General features: G+C 36.0%; 1 protein-coding gene and 1 pseudogene across 1 annotated transcript; one reads left to right on the top strand and one right to left on the bottom strand.

Annotated features, from left to right (window-relative positions):
* The first annotated feature begins 294 nt into the window (after window positions 1-294).
* On the top strand, window positions 295-9,299 carry LOC131956724 (SUN domain-containing protein 2). Its single transcript, XM_059321285.1, has 9 exons — window positions 295-371; window positions 838-950; window positions 2,781-2,875; window positions 3,366-3,450; window positions 4,754-4,866; window positions 5,295-5,462; window positions 6,631-6,723; window positions 8,149-8,380; window positions 8,454-9,299. The coding sequence occupies exons 2-8, from the start codon at window positions 926-928 to the stop codon at window positions 8,317-8,319; spliced, it is 750 nt and encodes a 249-aa protein (XP_059177268.1). The 5' UTR covers window positions 295-371; window positions 838-925; the 3' UTR covers window positions 8,320-8,380; window positions 8,454-9,299.
* A 980-nt stretch (window positions 9,300-10,279) lies between these two features.
* Window positions 10,280-24,924, bottom strand: LOC131956723 (5-phosphohydroxy-L-lysine phospho-lyase-like; annotated as a pseudogene).
* Between the last annotated feature and the right edge of the window lie 61 nt (window positions 24,925-24,985).

The raw sequence follows: 24,985 nt of genomic DNA, 5'->3' as shown, positions 1-24,985 counted from the left end.
TGAACATGTTTATTTGTATTGCAATAAGCAAACATAAACATGTTTATTTGTATTGCAACAAGTAAACATGAACATGTTTATTTGTATTGCAATAAGCAAACATAAACATGTTTATTTGTGTATTGCAACAACTAAACATGAACATGTGTATTTGTGTATTGCAACAAGTAAACATGAACATGTGTATTTGTGTATTGCAACAAGTAAACATGAACATGTTTATTTGTATTGCAACAAGTAAACATGAACATGTTTATTTGTATTGCAACAAGTAAACATGAACATGTGTGTATTACAACAAGTAAACATGAACATGTTTATTTCTATTTAACAGACGTGTGTAAGAGAGGCAAGCCAAAATGCTATGCAAGGTTGGTGGTAGCCTGTTATATGCCTCACGATTACAGGCACTTCTATTTCAGACCGTTTTTATAATGTTAGGTTTCTCTCAAGTGGACCAGTGCAGTCTATCCGTGGCCAGACAGTAGAGATTTCAACTGGTAACCCGAACGTTTTTAGTTCCAGGCTCGAGTGTGTCCCGGAGTTAACCCAGCTCTGACGGGTACCTGACTCACGTTGGGCTGGCCACACTTTCCCTCCATATGCCGAGGTCACTAAAATACAGGTGAACTCTACTTCATCTGCTCCACGGACTACCATGTTCAATGTGTGATTGTATATATATATATATATATATATATATATATATATATATATATATATATATATATATATATATATATATATACATATATAATTTAAGATGAGATTAGCTTGACTGAGACTATGTAATGAATGCGTGAAGAAGCTATACTAGCCATTTCTTCCCTTATCAAGTCGAGCCACCATAGCTAGCTGTATCAACCGGTTCAGATGTCGTCTAGCTTGTTTCAAACCCAGCAGATGGAGCTGCTACACCTTCTTAATGGTGTTCGGAGTTCTTTTTGCAGGTGAGTACATCTACATATCATGGTGTTCTGGGTGAGGAGATCAATTTTATACACCTTCTACATCGTGTTTGGAGTTTTAGCTATAGGTTAATATGAGTTTTTCGATCTAGTCTTGTCGATATATTGTTATAGCAAATATTGTCTTTATGATACTTTATCAACCAAAAATCTAACCCAAGTAATCTACTGTCGGTGGCTGAAAATCCAAAGAAATTAGTGTATCTTGCAAATTTCTCCATTATCTGTGCTTTAGCAGCTTGATGTCGAATGGATATAAATTCCCAGTGCGGATTTTTTTTAAAGAAATGAAGGGCAGTAACTGTGTAAATTACACACAAGCTGGTTGTCCCGAGTGACCCCAAAAAAAATCTGTTTCATTAAGTGACTATTGAATCAAATAATTCAAAGGATTTTCCCTTGTACTTTTCAAGAGTTGCTTAGTTTTCTCTTCAATGTTTTCGATGATTCGCTGTAAATAAATTAAAAAAAAAAAAATACGATTAAATATTTGATCTGATGCGAGTAAAAATTGTCAGTAATGGTGCCATCAGCTCACGTTAAGCATGACTGTAGTAGTGCCTTCAGCTCACGTTAAGCATGACTGTAGTAGTGTCTTCAGCTCACGTTAAGCATGACTGTAGTAGTGCCTTCAGCTCACGTTAAGCATGACTGTAGTAGTGCCTTCAGCTCACGTTAAGCATGACTGCAGTAGTGCCTTCAGCTCACGTTAAGCATGACTGTAGTAGTGCCTTCAGCTCACGTTAAGCATGACTGTAGTAGTGCCTTCAGCTCACGTTAAGCATGACTGTAGTAGTGCCTTCAGCTCACGTTAAGCATGACTGTAGTAGTGCCTTCAGCTCACGTTAAGCATGACTGTAGTAGTGCCTTCAGCTCACGTTAAGCATGACTGTAGTAGTGCCTTCAGCTCACGTTAAGCATGACTGTAGTAGTGCCTTCAGCTCACGTTAAGCATGACTGTAGTAGTGCCTTCAGCTCACGTTAAGCATGACTGTAGTAGTGCCTTCAGCTCACGTTAAGCATGACTGCAGTAGTGCCTTCAGCTCACGTCTTAAACAACTCTGGATTCATCTAGATTTTCAAACAGGAAACAACAGATATCTATTTCCTTATAGAAATTTATTTCCGTGTATCGACACACGTCTTTGTAGCGACACACGTCTTTGTAGAGACACACGTCTTTGTAGAGACACACGTCTTTGTAGAGAGACACGTCTTTGTAGCGACACACGCCTTTGTAACGACGCACGTCTTTGTAGCGACGCACGTCTTTGTAGAGACACACGTCTTTTTTGCGACACACGTCTTTGTAGCGACACACGTCTTTGTATCGACACACGTCTTTGTATCGACACACGTCTTTGTAACGACACACGTCTTTGTAGCGACACACGTCTTTGTAGCGACACACGTCTTTGTAGAGACACACGTCTTTGTAGCGACACACGTCTTTGTAGCGACACACGTCTTTGTAGCGACACACGTCTTTGTAGAGACACATCTTTGTATCGACACACGTCTTTGTAACGACACACGTCTTTGTAGCGACACACGTCTTTGTAGCAGACACCGGTTACGTCAAGCAGGAGAACAACAGGATCAACCATAGTACTGTCATGGGCTGCATCAGTTAACGGACATAACTCTATATGACGTCATCAAAATAGACTTATAATAGACAAAAAATTGTAACGACAACGTTTGCCTTAGACAGCTACGTATTTAACCTACATATAACATGTCACGTAGAGTAAGTAACCTTTTAAAATCGACTTTAATTAATTAGCCTGATTGAAATTTTCTTCTCCCCAGCATTTCTTTACTTCTATGGGCTCACGCTTATGTACCAGGTGATGAGACTGGTCCGTATAATGATACACAGCCTGCTACCGGCGTCATGGCTCATGGTAGGTGTCTTGTACGGTACCAGCTAGGGGGGGGGGGGGGACTGGCACCATATAGTCACACACGGGTAGTAATACCAGGTGCTGATGGTAGGTGTCTTTTACGGTACCAGCTAGGTGGGGGGGGGGGGGGGGGGGGGACTGGCACCATAGTCACTCACGGGCACGGGTAGTAATACCAGGTGCTGATGGTAGGTGTCTTTTACGCTACCAGCTAGGTGGGGAACTAGCACCATACACAGCCTCAAAACCAGAGATACTAGGGGCAGTGATACTAGGGGAAGTAATTCTAGGGAAAATAATACCAGGGGTATCAAAACTACGGGCAGCAATACCAATATTTATTTATTTTAACCATTGATGTTTCTCACTTAATTGTAGCACTAAAACATTTTGAATGAAGTATTACTTCTCATGAGTGTAGCACTAATGTCCAATGTATTACTTCTCAGTCCACAAGTGTAGCACTAATGTCAAATGTATTACTTCTCAGTCCACAAGTGATATTGTAAACCAAGCTCTCTACAAGTACAACGCAGATCGTGTGGGTTTGGCTGACTACGCTCTTGAGTCTGCTGGTGAGTGTTACATTCACAACCTAAAACTTTCTTTTGATACTCTCTTGTGATACTGTCATGTAATACTTTCTTGTGATACCTTTACGTTCTTGTAATACTTTTTATCTTATAGGCCTACTTTCTTGTGATACTGTCATGTGATATTTTCTTGTGATACATTTTTAATACATTCTTGTAATACTTTTTTCTTATTGGCTTACTTTCTTGTGCTACTGTCTTGTGATACTTTCCTGTGATACTGTCTTGTGATACTTTCCTGTGATACTGTCATGTGATACTCTCTTGTGATACTGTTATGTGACACTTTCTTGTGATACTCTCTTGTGATACTCTCTTGTGATACTCTCTTGTGATACTGTCATGTGATACTGTCATGTGATACTGTCATGTGATACTGTTATGTGACACTTTCTTGTGATACTCTCTTGTGATACTCTCTTGTGATACTGTTATGTGACACTTTCTTGTGATACTCTCTTGTGATACTCTCTTGTGATACTCTCTTGTGATACTGTCATGTGATACTGTCATGTGATACTGTCATGTGATGCTTTCATGTGATATTTTTTGTGATACTGTCCATTCTGGCCTTGGTCTATTTTTACTATGGGATTGTTAAAGGTCTATGTTGGCCATAGCTGTATGCTGACCTTGGTATAAGTCTGTCTTGGTCTATGTTAGACTGAGTCAATGCCTGTGTCCATGTGTGACACTAGTCTGTTAGTCACTGTCTATGTTACACCCAACCATGAATTCTTTCATTAGTGATGTTAAAGCTTACACTGTGATATGTCATGCACTATTCTTTTCTCAAACTCACTTGTTACTAGGTAAAAATATAAGTAGACAAAACAAAGGATTACTTAATGTTTTATTTTAAATCAATTATAATGAAACCGTTAGTATTTATGTCATGGCTCTGCCTGACTTTCAACTCAACACTTGAACACAACACTTGAACACAACACTTGAACACAACACTTGAACACAACACTTGAACACAACACTTGAACACAACACTGCAACACAACACTGCAACACAATACTTTAACACAACACTTTAACACAACACATCAACTCAACACTTTAGCACAACACTTTAACACAACACTTTAACACAACATTTTAACACAACACTTTAACACAACACTTTAACACAACACTTTAGCACAACACTTTAACACAACACATCAACTCAACACTTGAACACAACCAAAACTGTCACCAAATGATCACACATCCTGTTAACAATATTATTCAATTTCCTACAAAAATGACTTGATTTCCTTCTTCATTTTTCTAGGTGGGAGTGTCATTTGCAACAGTGACACTTACCATGTGACCTCCGGAACCATGTACAGTGTGTTTGGTTTGCCGGTATGGTATCATGACTCTGACCCTAGAGAGGTCATCCGGGTAAAATAACTTTTTACTAGTCTAAATTATGTAATTTGTCAGATAATTTACTCTCTGTGTCTGGACCTACATTAGTTTAGAAGTTTACCTGTTACTGTCACCTCAGCATATGGAGGGATAGTGTGGTCAGCATTATGCCCAGCCACCTTTACTTTTCTTATTGTGAGTTAGGTAGCCATCATGTGTGCTAAGTTGACTTGTAGCTCCCATAAATGTGTGCTAGGTTGACCTTTGACCCCCATAAATGTGTGCTAGGTTGACCTTTGACCCCCATAAATGTGTGCTAGGTTGACCTTTGACCCCCATAAATGTGTGCTAGGTTGACCTTTGACCCCCATAAATGTGTGCTAGGTTGACCTTTGACCCCCATAAATGTGTGCTAGGTTGACCTTTGACCCCATAAATGTGTGCTCAATGTCTTGTTTCAGCCGGACGTACAACCTGGCAAATGCTGGGCCATGCATGGGACACATGGCTTTGTTACTATCGGACTTGCCATGCCTATTGTTGTTACGGCAGTCAGCCTAGAGCACATCCCTAAAGAGCTGGCTACCTCAGGAAAACTGGATTCGGCACCTAATGAGTTCCTCATTGTGGTGAGTTCAATCTTTGTTTAATCCAGCTAATCCACCCAACAAGTATATCCACCCCACAAGACAATCCACCCAACAAGTAGGCTTATATCCACCCAACAAGACAATCCGCCCAACAAGACAATCCACCCAACAAGACAATCCACCCAACAAGTATATCCACCCAACAAGACAATCCACCTAACAAGTAGGCCTATATCCACCCAACAAGACAATCCGCCCAACAAGACAATCCACCCAACAAGACAATCCACCCAACAAGGATATCCACCCAACAAGGATATCCACCTAACAAGTAGGCCTATATCCACCCAACAAGACAATCCGCCCAACAAGACAATCCACCCAACAAGACAATCCACCCAACAAGGATATCCACCTAACAAGTAGGCCTATATCCACCCAACAAGACAATCCGCCCAACAAGACAATCCACCCAACAAGACAATCCACCCAACAAGGATATCCACCTAACAAGTAGGCCTATATCCACCCAACAAGACAATCCGCCCAACAAGACAATCACCCAACAAGACAATCCACCCAACAAGTATATCCACCCAACAAGGATATCCACCTAACAAGTAGGCCTATATCCACCCAACAAGACAATCCACCCAACAAGACAATCCGCCCAACAAGACAATCCACCCAACAAGATAATCCACCCAACAAGACAATCCACCCAACAAGACAATTCACCCAACAAGATAATCCACCCAACAAGACAATCCACCCAACAAGACAATTCACCCAACAAGATAATCCACCCAACAAGACAATCCACCCAACAAGACAATCCGCCCAACAAGACAATCCACCCAACAAGACAATCCACCCAACAAGACAATCCACCCAACAAGACAATTCACCCAACAAGATAATCCACCCAACAAGACAATCCACCCAACAAGACAATTCACCCAACAAGACAATCCACCCAACAAGACAATCCACCCAACAAGCATCAATTTTGATAACATTATCAAAATTACACATATGCTTCACTAAAATTGAACCGTAACAAGAATTCCTATTGGTGGAATTACCACCATTAATTGTGACTAGAATTCTAATTTGTGAAAATATTATCTCTACAAAAAATGTTAAATTCAGTGGAGTTTCAATATGACTGTTACAAAATACAATGAGTGAAAAATTGTTTTTTCAGGGTCAGGAGTTAACTGTGGATTCCCCTGAAGTCATCTTGGGAAGGTTCACATACAAACTTGATCAGGATCCCATTCAAGTTTTTCAGATTAAGGTAAGATTTCATCACTCAAAATTTGAACATTGACAATGCATATGATAATTGATAAGTACCCATCAGGATTAGTGTAAAGATGATAATCCACAGGTAGCCCATTAGATTAGTGTAAAGATGATAATCCACAGGTAGCCCATTAGGATTAGTGTAGAGGATATAAGCCATTTTTTAAAATATACATGTATGTGTTTATAAAAACAAATATTTAAAAATCGTCTGACAAGTTTCTTCATATTTTGTAACTCAACTGTCCATTAATAAATAAAGGCAGGCAACAAAAATTATAAAAAATTATTAAAAAATTTAATTCTACAATCATCTGATCTGTTTTTGTTGAGCTTTTTAATATTTAGAGATTATGCTGTTTGTTTGCCTAATGTATTAAGTCCTCTATCACTAAGAGCTAGTTGCAATGCGAGTTTAGGATGGGATTGTTTATACATAATATTATGGATTTATCAACAATGACAATTTGATATGAATGACTGAACAGCATTGGATACTTTCAATCCATGGTTTATTGCACTTGCTAAATAGACACGAACTGCAACTTTCACAACTTAAATGAAGACGACTATATTCACGATAAAGGACGAATACCTCCACAGCCTAGAACAACATGAGGAAGAGCGTCCTAATCTTTTTCCCCAGCAACCAGATCCTACTCTCACACGTCACATCCTTACATACCTCGCCACAGCCTCATGTCTTTTATTAATATAAATCATTCCACAACACACATACTCTCATACCCTTGTAATTAGATACCATTCATAACACTAACAAATCATACCTTCCTGCTATATTAACTGCTCTATATTAACTGCTCTATCACTGAAGCTAACACTAACTAATCATACTTTCCTGCTAGATTAACTCCTCTATATTAACTCCTCTATCAATGAGAGCTAACACTAACAAATCATACCTTCCTGCTATATTAACTCCTCTATCACTGAGAGCTAACACTAACAAATCATACCTTCCTGCTATATTAACTGCTCTATATTAACTCCTCTATCAATGAGAGCTAACACTAACAAATCATACCTTCCTGCTATATTAACTCCTCTATCAATGAGAGCTAACACTAACAAATCATACCTTCCTGCTATATTAACTGCTCTATATTAACTCCTCTATATTAACTCCTCTATCAATGAGAGCTAACACTAACAAATCATACCTTCCTGCTATATTAACTGCTCTATATTAACTCCTCTATCAATGAGAGCTAACACTAACAAATCATACCTTCCTGCTATATTAACTCCTCTATCAATGAGAGCTAACACTAACAAATCATACCTTCCTGCTATATTAACTCCTCTATCAATGAGAGCTAACACTAACTAATCATACCTTCCTGCTATATTAACTGCTCTATCACTAGAGCTAAAATTAAAAAACTTTACCTTTTAGGACTCCTACTGCCAGATTAAGTCTTCCGACACTGAGAGCTGTGGACCCAATAGACTCATTTTCAGGATCATAACTCTCAAAGTGCAGAGCAACTATGGAAATTCTGAGTACACCTGCATCTACCGCCTGCGTGTTCACGGCACGCCCATGCCTCAGATCAACAGGTTTTAGCACTCTCCATAGAGTACACAATCTGCCACTTTAACAAATCCAAATTAACTTCTACCACCACCTATTAGTACGCAGTCACAAATTAATTTCTACTACAACCTATTAGTACGCAGTCACAAATTAACTACTACCACCTATAGTATGCAGTCACAAATTAACTTCTACCACCACCTATGGTATGCAGTCATAAATTAACTTCTACCACCACCTATGGTATGCAGTCACAAATTAACTTCTACTACCACCTATGGTATGCAGTCATAAATTAACTTCTACCACCACCTATGGTATGCAGTCATAAATTAACTTCTACTACCACCTATGGTATGCAGTCACAAATCAACTTATACTTCTACCTATAGTATGCAGTCACAAATTAACTTCTACTACCATCTGTTATTACGCAGTCACAAATTAATATCTACTACTATCTGTTAGTAATAAGACAAAAACTCCCTACTGTTATTCTTTGTCACAAATCAGCAACTTGTAATTTCCTCAGAAAAAATATTTGTATTTGAACTTTTTAAGGCTTAAGTATAAGCTTTGACCTGCATTTATAATTGCCAGGTTTTGCATTTGGTCAAATTTTTTTGTTTGTTGACAAAGTGTACACAAAAACAAATACTGAAAGTTTATCTGCTCAGCTTTTCTTGGAGAGAAAGAAGATGAAAGCTTGTATGTTGATCACATTTACTCTCCATTGAATGTGATTCTAAGTTGATATTTGTTGATCGTATGTGTGCTCATAATAATGTATTCTAAGCTAGCATAGGTTCAGATTTACACTTATTAGGATATGAGTTTACCCTTGTATTTTGTGATCTACTTTACACGTGAGGATTTGATTTTAAGCTGGCATTTGTTGATCACATGTTTGCTCATCAGGATATGATTTTTATACTATCTTTAGGCTTTTTTATAACAATTTTATAATATATTTTTTAAAGCATTTAAATAATTAAAGTAACAAAGTAGTATTACCTGTGTTTTGTTTTTATTGTTAATCCTGTTTGGTATTAGTTTATCTCTGTGTTCAAACTACAATTTGTCAGCTGAAAGGTACAATGTACAGCTAAAATCTAAAAGTATGTTACACTATTAGGCAGTCCACACACAAAACAGGCATTTAAAAAAATTATTAGTGTATAACTGAGCCTATAGAGGCCCATACAATATGACATATTTTATATAAGGATTATATATGGGTTACCGGATTATTTTTACAAATTTCATTATGCTATGTGTTATTGACAAATGAGGGAAAGGGAGATAAAAACCTGAAACAGCAGATCTAAATCCAAACCTTCATCTCAAATTATTACAAAAAAAAAGGTATACACTGGACTTAAAGATATGTTTGTGAAAATCTCACGCAGTGAACATGAAAATAAGATTTTATAATATTTACAATAAGTTTAAAATTTTAAAAACAAATTCTACAACAAATAAAAGCTACTTATTTAGACTTGATGGTCAATAGGGCATAACTGTTGCTCAAGTTAAGTTCACCTCAACATGAAGGTATATTGTGGTCAGCTCTAAGCCTAGCAGCTTTTATTTTCCCTGAGTCAGTTACCCTTCTAACCTGTGAGGACTCAGGGATTCAAACTTGAGACTTTTGGATAAGCAGTCATGCACGCTACCATCTGGCCACCCCATCCAACGCTGTATCAGGTTGACTAAACAAAATAGTTTTCAAACAAAACTTAAAATAACACTCGGTTACTAAAATTCTATTTATCTCAGTTATTACCAGGAAGGAAAGAAACACAGAAACACAGCTTAATATAAATAAGTATGGCATGTTAAGAAAAATTTCATTTGAAAATAAAATAGTTTTTAAAAAACTTAATGTTATATAGTTTTAAAAAAACTTTGTTATATAGTTTTTATAAAACATTTAGGTTAAATAGTTTTTAAATAAACTTAATCTATGTAATCAACTAAAAAATACTTCCATATCAACATTGCATTTAAAAAATCTTACAAATGTAACAAGTGTAACAATATAGATGAGCAGCATGCTACTTGGAAGTCATTACATGAGTTAGTCAACATCAACTTATTACATGAGTTAAGTCAACATTGGCTTATTACATGACCTAGGTAAGTCAACATCAACTTATTACATGACCTAGGTAAGTCAACATCAACTTATTACATGACCTAGGTAAGTCAACATCAACTTATTTCTTGAGCTAGGTAAGTCAACATCAACTTATTACATGACCTAGGTAAGTCAACATCAACTTATTACATGACCTAGGTAAGTCAACATCAACTTATTACATGACCTAGGTCAGTCAACATCAACTTATTACATGACCTAGGTAAGTCAACATCAACTTATTACATGACCTAGGTAAGTCAACATCAACTTATTACATGACCTAGGTAAGTCAACATCAACTTATTACATGACCTAGGTCAGTCAACATCAACTTATTACATGACCTAGGTAAGTCAACATCAACTTATTACATGACCTAGGTCAGTCAACATCAACTTATTACATGACCTAGGTCAGTCAACATCAACTTATTACATGACCTAGGTCAGTCAACATCAACTTATTACATGACCTAGGTCAGTCAACATCAACTTATCACAAAAATTGACTAGATAATACATAGCTTCTATACACAAGTTGTATACTAAAAACTGCCTCTGTAGGAAACAAATATCTTTCTGAATGAATATCAACAGTGGAATTGAGTCACATAATTTCAGAGGTAACAGGTCAACAGATGACATAAGTAATTGTTATGTAATAAGTCATATAAATGTATCTTAACATAAGATATGCTTAAACAATATAACAATATATAACAAGGTTATGTGACTACTTCAGCCTTTGAAACTGTCTAAAAGCTTTTAAATTTGCTCTCATGAAAAATGAAAACAAAGTTTACAAATAACAATAAGTGAAAATTCCCAGTTGAGCGAAATACTGGTGCTTTTTTTTTTCACATAGTCATATGAGCTTAGAAACTTGTAAGATGCTATGTAACAATAAAAATAATGTTTGAAATTAGCATCGACCAATTAAAAAACCTTTTCAAGTTTAAATCTTCATGTGGTGCACTTTATGTTATTTCATCAACCAGATGAATTCATTCTGATTCAGTCCAAATCCTCATATCGAGCTCTCTTAGTGTCAAGGTCATCGTCATCTTCCTCGTCAGAAAAACTTGAAGAACTAATGGCCGGCTGGTCAGTGATGACATGGAGTGGCACGCTTGACCCAGCCGGGACATCTTCTTGACTGGTCAAGCCGACACTAGAAAAAAATTCAGCTCGTTAAAATTGTATCATGACGACGAACATAATTCAGCAAAAATTATTTAAGACATAGTTGAATACAAACCAGTGATTTAATTTTACTAATTGTAACAAAGGAGGACATACGTGCTAGAATTAATAGAGCCCGCTGCGCTTTCACAGTCCTGCGACCCATATGGAAAAGTTCTGCCATCTCCATTACCACAAAAATTAGGATATTTAACTCTAATGTCAAGGCAGTTCTGCTGTATGGAGCAGAGACATGGAGAGTCTCCAAGGCAAGCACAGCAAAGATACAGACCTTCATGAATAGATGCCTTAGATAGATATTGAAACTGAGATGGCAGGACAAAGTGCCAAACATAGAACTATGTAGGAAAGCTAGGCAGGAGCCTATAGGTGTGCAAATAAGAAGGAGGAAGTGGCGCTGGGTGGGTCACACACTGTGAAAGGCTCACTCAAATGTTACACGCCAAGCACTTGATTGAAACCCCCAGGGAAAGCGGAAGAGAGGGCGCTCAAGACAGACCTGGAGGCGGAGTCTTCTTGAAGAACTGAAGCCAACAGGGATGTCTTGGGAGATGACAAAATTAATAGCCCGGGATAGGAAGAAATGGAAAGAAATGATGGAGGCCCTATGTTCCATAAGGAGCAAAGAGGACTAAGTCAAGTAAGTCAAGTCATACTTTTGTAATGGACTAAATAATGTTTTCACATAGTGAAAACAGAGAATTAAAGAGTATATTATACTAATAAATGAACAGTTCACAAAACTGTTTTTTATTTATAGACAAGGTGAATTTTAGCTACAGGGTGAAATAAGTTTGCATGATGCATCAAATCAAATTATATATGTATAAATTATATATATATATATATATATATATATATATATATATATATATATATATATATTTTTTTTTTTTTTTTTTTTTTTTTTTTTTTTCATTAAGGAGAAGTAAGCTAACATTGGAAATACCCAGCGTAAACCAACTAGAAACATCGCAAGACAAGACTAGACTGGAATCCCCAAGGAAAGAGGAAAGAAGGAAATGGTCAGCTGTCAGTGAAGCAGGAGCAACCCGAATGTTGCGGGCCCAACTTGGAGGAATTGCCCAGAGCCAAGTAGGATGAAGAGGTGTTGTTGTGTCCCTAAGGTCCACAAGGGGACCACAAGAACAATGATGATGATAGTGGTAACAGATGCGTCCAGAGTTAAATCTAGTTTCACCCTACCTGGCTGCTTCACTCTCTATCATAGCCAGAGCTTCAGAAAAATTCTCAATCAGGTGTCTGGCGTTGTCTGTGGTAAAACAAAGAGGTGGCTGGATGGCCACAACATTTTTGTCTCTCCCCTCCACGCCAACAATTATTCTCCTTTCCTTCAACCTATGGGGTAAGATTACCACGTGTTCAAATATGTTTGTACGTGTTAAAAAAGTGAACATTCAGCAATAAACCTTATCAAGTTGAAGAAATATAAATAGTTATGCACATTACGGTATATTAAAAAAAATTGATATAATTTTTAATAAACATGTTCACTAACTAAAAAGCTAGTAAGATAATTTTAGAAACATTTTTAAACAATAAACAACTAAAATATCTTACATAACAAAATACAGCACATATTAACACAACCACTTACTTGTAAGCCAAAATTTCAGCAGTTTCCTTGGCAGGTTTTTTACTCTCCTTGTCCATGACCAGTTCAATACCCAGCAGCATCCCAACACCTCTGGACATAAATTATAGCTCATTTGTACACACAGTCTTGACTAATCAGGCAACTAAAATGTTTAACTAACAAGAGCTGGAAGGTTCGCTGGAATAATTCTCACATGGAAAAATAATTGTGTTTGGTCAGTGTTTCACATTTTCACATTTGACAATAATATACATAAATTTATCTAAAGCTAATTGGGACAGTGTGTTCCAGCTATCCATCACACCACTACTTGCTCTAAGGTTGGGAGTTCCAATAAATAGCATGAGTGTGTAGGACATCTCCTATTCCAGACAGCTCCCATGGGTACTGGAATCGAGTCAGGAATAAGTAAAGTGGAGTGGGCAAAATACATACCACGCCACGCCTTCATATTTTACACAAAGCAAACAAATTTTAAGTTATTTCAGCCTCAACAATAGCCTCCACTTGTAAACAGTTGTTACAAAAACTTTAGTAAAACCAACCTGACATCTCCCAACATTGGGTGTTGAGGCTGGATAGCTTTAAAACCATCTTTCAAACATTTCCCAACACTCTTGGCACTGGACATAAGTTTTTCATTCTCAATGACGTCCAACACAGCTTGACCAATAGCACAGGCGACTGGGTTCCCTCCAAACTGAAAATCAGCACAGCTTACATTACAAACTGACGTAATTCTTTCAGCATCAAATAGATAGCAAACAAATACCTCAATTTAATCTATATTTTCAAGAAAGTTTTCAGGCACAAAAGATAAAAATAGCTTCTCAACTTAAAACAAAAAAACCTTAGTATTATTATTCATTGTGGTGCACTGAATAAAATTAATTTTACAGCTAGAATAGGGTGACAGTTGATAAAGTCAAATACTTGTAACTTGGTGTGTTCTAGTTCTATTACTGTAAATACTGTATTCCTACTTACAGTGCTTGTGAAATCTGACAAACTGTCAGCAATTTCTTTGGTGGTTATTACTGCAGCCAGTGGGTAACCATTGCCTATGGGCTTGCCAATGGTCACAATGTCTGGTACAACATCTGGGTTAGGAAAAAAATATTTCATTTCATTTTGTTTTCAGCATCTATTTTTTTTTGACATAGGTTGTTGAAAGTTTACCAAACGAAATGTAAATAGTTAAGGGAAATTAGTTTAAAATAATTAAATTGTAAATACTATAAATTGTAACATCTACCAGACATGAGCAAGCCGTTGTTTTTTTTTTAGTTAAATAAATAATAAATGATAAATGATAAGTATTCCAGACATATTTGAATGTATACAAATATGTAATTCTAATACAATTAATACATACATTTTCTAACGCATTAAAAAGTTATAACCAGAAAATAAATAACATAACATTTTAAAAGTATTCTAAAACTTCCTATGGAGTGGAACAAACTTACTATGTATTTGAAATCCCCAAAAGTGTTCACCAACCCTCCCCAAGCCACACTGAACCTCATCTGATATACATACTCCACCATTGTCTCTCACATACCTGTAAGGTTACAACAATTCTTATAGGTTAGAAATATCAAACTTAGACAACTGTTTGCAGCAACTAAACATAACTGTTCTGCTCACTCACTTGTAGACAAGGGGGAAATAATGCTCTGGTGGGATGATGGTTCCGCTGGCTGTTATCACAGGCTCTGATATAAAAGCACCAATCTAAGATGTAAGTGTAAGCTTTAAATTGTTACAAAAATACAGTGCAACTTTAATTTTTTTTAAAACTCCAATTATTTATGTGTAAGCTTTAAATTGTTAACAAAATATACAGTGCAACTTTAATTGTTTTTGTCTAATATAAATATACCTCTCGCCCATTAATGTTTGCTCTGTGTATGATCTTTTGCACCTCATTTGCATAGAGCACTCCTTGATTTGGGGCATTAGACTCAAACTTGCCTCTGTATGTGTTAGGTGTTGGGGCCTATGAAAGAAAACATTTTATTTTTAACTTTAATGCTTTATCCACCTTTCATCTACTTAGCTACTTTTAGCAGTTATCTATGATATTAAAACTTAGACGCAGGTAAATTTGATTCTAAAAATTGATGGCAGAAAATGTGTAACTATTTAACTAATTGTTACAAAAGTAAAGGTGATAACTTGCAATGTGGACCCAATCCTTCTTTCTGTAGTTTTTTTGGTGTTTCACAGGACTAATTTCATGAAGCTTTGCCAGGTTTCCATGAAATGCTCTGTCAGTTAAAAAACAAAACATACTTTTAAAGAATATCAATCAGGAATAACGTTTAATTTAATTTGTTTTTTAAATAAATGTTCAAAAGATTTATTATATTCATAAAATTTTCAAGCAAACTCAAAAGTTACCTACCCATCCAAACAAATCACATCCTCCTTTTTTGTGTATGAAGCAGCCAACCTTAGAGCCAAATCGTTACCTTCAGACCTGATCAAATAGGGTTATTTTGCTATAGCTATATTGCATTTTTAAAAACACAAAAAAATTAGGTACATTATGATAAAATTCATAAAATATTGACAAAAACTAGTCACGTCAGCAGCAACTGCCAAACACAATATGGTAAATCTAGAGGTTACTTGATGTCAATATCATTAATCTACATTGATCCATTTTTTAATTTTATTTGGCTAAGTAATACTTGTGTTTTTAAAATTGTACACAATAGTGACACAATTTTCTTTTCAAGCAAACATAACATCTAAACGTTTCTAATTGTTTTCTTATTTCTATGATCAAGTACAAAAATCAGTGATGAATGGAACTTGTGTTAGGACAATGGCTGAGTCTTTTAAGGGAGCCTATTTGACTATAACATCACACAAATATTCTGTTACAGGTAGAAGAAATATTTGTAGGTCCAATGCCAAATCTGCTGCTGTAATATAATCAATCCTTTAAAAATTCACCAATACCTTTATTTATGCAACTTATTCAGATTATTTGTCCAGTATTAGCTACATACCCAGATGACACAAAGAAGCATACACAGAGACTCTGGCAATGTGCTGATCAGATGTTTGGCGTATATGGCAGATTGGTCATTAAGGAAGCCAAAGCTAGAAGTTAACTTAGCCATCTGTTCCTGGCCAACTCCAACAACATGGGGGTGACAGTGCCCAACTGTAAAATATTCATTAACAAATCCAAAAATAATCAAACAGCTTGTTAATATTAGCTAACAATTTTTTTTAACAGAATAACATGATACTTATGAATACAAATAAACTTAGTAATACTTTTTTCCTGTTATGCTGAATAAGCAAATAGCCCTTTTTCACTGAAAAAACTACTTGATCAAAACATTGTTGTATTTAGTAATATTTAATATTCTCCATAACAGTTTAAATACAAAAATGTCTTGAAAGAAAGCTAAATTGTGATGAAAAAACTACTTGATCAAAATGTTATATTTAGTAAATATTTAGTATTATCTGTAACAGTTTAAATACAAAAATGTCTTGAAAGAAAGCTAAAACGTACCATGTGAGGTATTGTTGACACAGTCCAAAAACTCCTGACCTGTATCATCATAAAGATACTGTTTTGATGCCCGAACTATCTTTAAAGGAGACACCTCAAAATGCAGTTTACATGATTTCCTAAAAAAGATTTTTTTTTTTTAAAACTACACACCTAATAATGTTGTTTACATGATGTCTTATTTAAAGGGCATTGTTTAAGTATCTTGATTATTTAAATTTCTATTCCCTCTCTGCTAAATGTTATATTCCAGCCCAAGTAAAATTTTCAGAGGCGTAGCAACGGGGGGCAAGGGGGGGGGGGGGGGTTTACATATGTCCGGGCGCGATCCTGGGGGTGCCAAAATAAGCTGGGGGGGGGGCACCAAATTGAAAGTTTGTCCCCAGGCACCGGGAGGGATCGCTATGCTCCAAAAATTTCTCAGTTAAGTAAAGTAGATATTACTTTCAGCTTGAACCAGCAGCAACACATTTGAATCCTAGATATACATGATACTTTGTATTAGTAATAGTATTATTATTGATAAGTGATAAGACTATTGAACCACCTAACATAAAGCCTTTTAAAAACATAACTTCTTCCTCAAACACAATTAAGTAGTACATGTTAAAATTTTATGCACCAAATAGGCATATTTGCTTCTATACCATGTGTCCATCAGAAGACACACTTAAAAGGCAGCAGTTGTATGATTTTGGAGTTTTCTTTCCCAGATGGATTGCTATCACCAGCTATCAAGCATCATTTGCCAGAGGGTTTTATACTTAGGACAGTTCCGTTTAGCAAACATGAGCTTTATTGACACAGCCACACCAACCCCTCGAAAGTTTCTAATTAATATGCACTTGAAAATAAAATATTTTCTTAAATAGGGCTTATTCACATTAAATTTTAATTGTTTACCCAATGTAGTCTCTCCTCATTTGCAGTGTTTGTTTGTAGGATACTTCGTGCTTCTCTGGCATACCTGTAGCTTTAACTAGCAAAAGTCCTCAAAACATTAACAAACACTTTATTAATTAACAATAATTAATTAAGTAATGTGGCCTCTAGACTATTTATAGATAAATAGATAGTAGATTACATTGGACTTGGTAGCCTAATACTAATTGTCAATTACTCATCTAGGCCTAAATATAGTAAATAAATTAGAATAGGCCTATTTTTACTATTTGTAGACTACTGCTTTTTTATTTTTAATTATATAGGGCATAGGGCATTATAGGGGGCCTAATAAATATAGATCTATAAATAATTATATAGTCTCTCTATACTCTAGCCGAGTCTAGGCCTATAGGCCTAGTAATTAATTATTACTTATTTATAGGGCCTATAGATAGGCCTAACCAAAATCTAATCTAGATTCTAGATCTAGATCTAATCTAGATCTAGACTTTCTAGATCTAGATCTAGTTTATTACACAGTAAGACCCTGAGTAAGACAGTACCAGATCTAGAGATCTATTAATAGTAATTAATACTATTATTATTAACTAGATCTAGATCTAGGCCAGGCCTAATAACAAACCTTACCACCTAGAATCTAGATTCTGGCTTACGTGAGGATTTGCCAGCATCACATGATTTACATTACAATAACAGAGTTTGTTTGACTACATAAACATGGATTGTGGTATTAGCCCACTTTTTTTTTGGGGGGGGGGGGGGGGGGTTTATCCTAATTTTATTTAGGTCAAGGCCTAAATCTAGATCTAGTGAATTCTATACTAGTCCTGGTCGCTGTGGTTTCTAGATATCTAGATCTATATTTTGCTTTTTTGACTTTTGACATTGCTTTTCTTTGATTTTTAAAATTTGATGTTAACTAACTTACTCAGTCTTACTCTTACTAACTTCTTCAACTTGACTTGGATTCTCACTCACAGTAGTTAGTAGTAGTTACGAGTAGTAGATCTAGATTAGTTAACTTCATTATAATGATAGTAAATGAAAGGCCTATCTATAGAACTTCAATAATCAATATAGATCTATATAAGTATTCATTAATCGCACTTAGAATGTAAATTTCAAGGTCTAGATCTAGATCTAGCTCTATACACTATAGATCTAGATCTACTATACTCTATGACTATGTTAATGTTATTGAACTTTTGGAGCAGTAAAAATAGGAATTTTTCAAAACTTAACTAAGATCCGAAAATTGATTTTGTACAAGAGTTATCGGTGTTGGGAGAGAAAAAAATGAAAAATGGATCAGCTGATTAGACAAAGATCATAGAATCTAGGCTGTTTTAATTAATAATTCGTCCGGGGTAAAAAAAAAAAAAAATTAAAAAAAAAACGGCAAAATCCGAAATGACAAGAGGAAAATTTTCAAAAATATAGATTTTGAATTAATCTAGATCTAGATCTACATCTGGAATAGTTCAAAATTCTAAATCCAATTCATTTGTTGCAAACGATCCTAAACGGAACGTCTTTCATTTCATTGAGAATGTAGTAAAAATTGTAAATTGGGGTTAGATCTAGACCTAGAACTACACACAAAAAAGGCTCCCCCCCCCCCCAATGCAGACATATTTTTTGTTTGGGTCCCTAGGGGTCATCCATGATAAATGACGTCACACTCGTAGGGGGGGGGGGGGGGAGGGGGGTCCGTAATCCGTAATTTTGTGACGGCGTGTGATGAGGGGTAGGGGGGGGGGGGGGGGGGTCAGATGGTGGGACGTCACATTTTTGCATTAACAAAAAGTAATGTTTATTTCGCGTTTTAGAAAACTGTTTTAATAAATTGCAATAGGAATTGATTAAAATACCCTATGTTGAGAGAGTTCAGACAAGATTTTGGACAAATATCGATGTTTTAAGAAAAATTCAACTGCAATTTTGAGGGTGGTTGTAGGCTGAGGTGTGACGTCATTTTAGGGGGGGGGGTCTGGCTTTTTGTGACGACGTGTGACGGAGGGGAGGGGGAGGTAAAAATCGTCTATGAAAGCGTGACGTCATTTATGGATGACCCCCTACCAGCCGTTCTAATTTTCTATTTTATTTACTCGAGTTCTTGTGGACACATGGTTGGTATTTTTTTCCATCTGGTACACGAATAAAAAGAGGTTTTCCAACCCCCGAGCTGGCGTCATATAGATCTAGTTTTGCAAGTGAGTGAGAAGCACAGACTCTCCCAATCTAGTCCAACACACCAAACTGACGCAGATTTTTATGAAGTTTTCATCCAAACGTTACCAATCGTGTATTTTAGACGTGTGCTTTGTTTTCCAGAAGTGTAACTAAATGCGAACTGGATCTTAATTGGATCTTAATTGTTGGGGCGCGGGTTTGTCCACACTATCAACGAGACACCACAGGGCATGCTGTAAGCTTCAGTTGACGATGATCACCCCTCAGCGACAGCCCAGTTGTCAGGGGCGTCCAGAGTTTCTTCCAGGCATCTCTTTGAAGCCCCCCCCCCCTCTCGAAGAAAGTCTACCGCCCCCCCCCCCCCCCCCGAACGAAATTTATATAGAAAATATATACTTTTAACAATTTCCGCCCACCCCCCCCCCCCCCCAAAGAAAGTCTACCGCCCACCCCCCGAAAATTTCAAGTACCCCCCCCCCCCGGAAAAAAAAAGTGGAAGAAACACTGGGGGCGTCACGGGGCTCTTGGGAGCCACCACATTTCTGCACGGATGATGGGTGCAACCGCTGGTTAGATTTAGTCATCGAATGTAGTAGCGAGACTTATCCCTAGTGTAGTGTGCACTTTTAAACGACTGTAGGGGCCACACTGCTCATGTGTAATAAGCTCCGGATGACACTGTCCCCGGTGAATTCGAGTAGTAACCCTATCATCATATCCCCCTGTGCAGGACACACAATAAGCGGATCCCAAAGATAGCCAATGGGGATCTCTGGGTGCTAAATCATATCTTTCCGTTGGGCGTTGTAGGCTGAGGTGTGACGTCATTTTAGGGAGGAGGGGGGGTCTGGCTTTTTGTGACGATGTGTGACGGAGGGGAGGGGGGAGATAAAAATCGTCAAAAAAAAAGCGTGACGTCATTTATGGATGACCCCTTATATAGCAGTTCACAAACGATACATTTATCTATTCGATACTTACAAGGCTAAGAAATAAGGGCGGGTGGGGGTCGGCTCGAGAAAAACAACTTGAAAGAGACAACAAAGTGCCGATGTACATCAGCATCGTCAGAATTTGGGATGGTACTTTTTCAAGGGAGATAATTCAAAGTATAGACCATACGCTACAAGCTTACTATCACATTTCTTGTAAAAACAAGTAAACGTATATAAAACCGAATTTACTAGTACTTAATTTCTTTTTAATTATATGTAGGATACAGGATAGTACAGGATAAAAGTTCTACCAATATCACAAACACATATTTTACATTGAAAAATGTACAACGGATTTCCACAAAGAAGTAACGTACATATCTAGCGGCTCATCGAGCTATGGACTTTGTACATTTGGTGACAATTTACGAGCCCCTATTTGGTCCCCACCCCCTACCCCATCCCGCCACAGAACACTTTGGAGGACCGGCCAATGAGAGAACGTGTTATGGCTATCAAAGGGGAGCAACGAGTCACAAAAGTCATTAAAAATGTGGTTTTTCATATCTTTTACACTACAGTTTGTGTAGTTGTTTTTAGTGTTTACGGAAGGGCGTGGTATAGTGATTGTAAAATAAAGATAATAGTATATTTTTTTTACAACCAAACATCAAGGCAAAAATGCAAAAAAAAATAAATTAAATATTAATTATGGTCTGCCTCCCCTCCCCCCCCCCCCCCCCCCCCCCCCCAGCACTGCGGGTCTGGCGGCATGGTAGTTCCGCCCCTACACTTTCACAAACCCCTCTACCTGGATAAGGTACCCACACCTCCACAAACCCCTCTATTTGGATAAGGTACCCACACCACCACAAACCCCTCTATATGGGTAACCAATTGAACATCTACATTTCAATCATATGACAACAAAATATAATCTTCCAATCTTTATTTTTTTCCAACAAATAATGTATAATTATAATGTATATTTTTCAAAATAAAATTTAGGAACAATAAAAGATAAATTGATTTCCCACAAAACAACTGAAAAATCCCAGATAATTCAGCATTAAATATGCCATGTACTGGCTGCATATAGTCATTAATAAGCAGACCTAATCATGATATGTTATTTACCCAGTCCATTAAACCATTGGAATACTAGCACTAAAAGCTTCCTATTAGCCCAGCCCAAAGCAGCTATATCACCAACAATAGAATATTTACACAGGCAAATACTTCTTTAACAACATATCCTCATGTGGACAAAACAGCAAATTTGATCTTAACATTTATTTCTCAGGCTTGGATTACTACAGTTACTGTCTTCTATCTTCTAAGGGTTTTAGCTTTATTAAAACCTTGTGTTCTCAATTTGTTTAGCAAAATAAAGGGCTATTCATAACTAATGTCACATATCAGTAAGTGGAATGAGCAATCTGAATCATGTGGTGATATGCTATGTGTGGGGAGGCGGGAGGGGTGGATTAAGAAATGGGATGTAGCATTCAATTTTCATTAATTAAAAAATTATTGTCATAAGAATTATGATTGGTTATGAGGGAGAGTGAGATGGGTAAACCTTTGTGATGCCATTTTAAGGGGTTAAATGACTACAGAAAAGTGGTGCGGTGTGGTTGAGTGGTATAGACCTCGACTGCTAGCCCAAAGGTCTAGAGTATGGATCTCACACTCGTGCTTGGAGGACATCTTTGAGCCTACCCAGCTCTGATGACTTCCTGACTCACATTAAATTAAGTAAAGGTGGCTGGGTAAACTGTTGACCACACCATCCCTTCATACACCGAGGTCAAGAAATATGAACTCTACTAGTACTTCATCTGCCCTCTATATCAGTATTATATGGGAACTTTTTTGAAAATGACTACATGATTAAGTATGTAAGATTTTGGGAGTAGCATATGGTTTGTAAGATTATTGGGAGTTGCATTGTTCTAGTTACCAAAAATATTCATTATGCAGATCATCCACTGTAAGATTTCTAGGAGCAGTAGTTGATTTGTTTGTTTTGAAAGTAAAATGCTACACCAATATCAAGTGCAATCTCTACTATACTCTCAGTCTAGTTATACTTAATGTTAGACAGTTAATACCAAGCTTTTTCCGTACCATGTAGGATAAATAAAAACATTATAATGCTTCAACCACAAACTGACAAAAGGCACAAAAATGTAATACATCCTCAGTTTGGGTAAGTATACATCATAATCATAGAGATTTTTTTAAAAGAAACTGCAATATAGCAGCAGTTAATGGCTTTACTTTATCTTTTTGTTAGAATAAAATAAAAATGAGCAAATTTTTTGTAGATAGAATTGTAAACTATGTATCTAAAACTATTGGTCCTTTGTATGTTTGGATGATAAATTCATACTTATAAATAAAGTTCTTAAGAAAAATATATTGCTAAATAAATGAATAAAACTCAGTTCACAAAAAAAAACATATTTTGTGTAGTATTAAAAATAAATAATAAACCCAAATTTGTAAATCATTCAAGACACAATGGAAAAAATGAATACACAAGCACCTACATTTTGAACAACATTTTGTGTGTAACAGAATAAACTTTAAGGGGATATGCTATGTTTTTTTCTATTTTTTACAGTTTAAGATCTAAAGCCTTTTGAATACTTTAATCATATTTGGCATATAAAAGAAAGTATTTAACAGCAAAAGAAAAGGGTCGAAAACAATTTTGGTTGTCATGGAAACCAAAAAACCTCAGCCATTTTGAATTTTTCGGTACTTTAAAAAATGCTAAGGCTTTTTTATTTATGCATCTATAGCAATCAAATTTAAACTGCTTATATTTCAGTATATATTAAAACTTTTGTCACGACAACTTTTTGAAATAATTACTAGTAAGAATTTTACAAGGTCTAAAAAATCGTACCCTTTTTAGTATTCAAAAGTTTCAAAATGTGCATATTAATTACCAAATACTTTTTTTCTATGAAAGCAATCACAATTCCCTCGTGACAAAAGTTGTATTTTTGCATCAAGAACATTTACTGAAAACATGGTTGGCATTGTTTAATAAATAAAAAAGTAGTAGGCTTTTTAGTGTTAAAAACCTGCGAACTGAGAAAAACAGCTAAAAGTAACGAAAACTAGGTCAGGAAAGTACCATATCTGTGTAAACTGCAAAGCCGATTGTAAGCTTTGGGTGTTTCCGAGATGTAGGAAATTAAGTTTATTAAATACATGAGAAATCCAGCTTTCCAATGATGTCAAATACGATATAATGACGGATATAAAACTTTTCATAGAGAGCTTGTAAGATTGGGAAAAATTGATTATTTTTTTATTAATAGGGTCATACAAATCGTAATTCAAACACATACAATATTTTTTTCTCTTTAAAGTTATTATTTTCTATATACACAAATGGACAAAGTATCCAAAAGTGCAAGAAACCCATCATGACGAAAAACAAGAAATTTTGTGATTTTTTCCGCGCATATCCCCTTAAAACTAATGAAAACTGAGAAACTTAACTGTTATCAGTAGCAGTGAATCTATTGCAGTAAATTAAATGGGAAATAATTCAATTAAGCTAAATAAGATTGTATCAGCTATTCCTAGTACGCTACAGTTTTAGAAACAAGTCCTTACTCACAGACTTGCAGTAATTACAATTTTCATTCCTGATACATAAAGTTAATTTAACTACTGGTACATAAAATTAACAAAATTTAAGTTTAAGAGTAAATAATAAAGCACATAGTTGCATTAAGCAATTAAATAATTAAAGTAAATAAGTTGAAGATACAAAAAAAAATGAGATTGTAATTAGATAACATCATTAAGTACTGGTATGTTTAAATCAGAATACTAGTACATGTACAAACAGATCCATAAACGTCAGATATAATAAATAAAATGTATCCAAAACAATTAACACTGGCAACAGTGACATGAGATTTCTGAGATTCAAAGAAATAAAAACCTTACCTGAGCACGACATGTTTATGTAACAGCTAACTACATTTCTCTTACACAGCCCTAGCTAAATCTTGTGACATAAATTCCAACTGTTTAGATTTCAACTATTTATATATTTTTTACTTTGTTTAATGTTTCACATTTAAACAGAAAAGGAAATAGCAACAGCATGTTTTTATAACCACATCT

Source organism: Physella acuta, unplaced genomic scaffold, assembly GCF_028476545.2.
Source record: "Physella acuta isolate Inbredline_101_S28 unplaced genomic scaffold, ASM2847654v3 ptg001173l, whole genome shotgun sequence".
NCBI classification, from domain to species: Eukaryota; Metazoa; Mollusca; class Gastropoda; family Physidae; genus Physella; species Physella acuta.
This window is presented reverse-complemented; position numbering and strand designations above follow the sequence as displayed.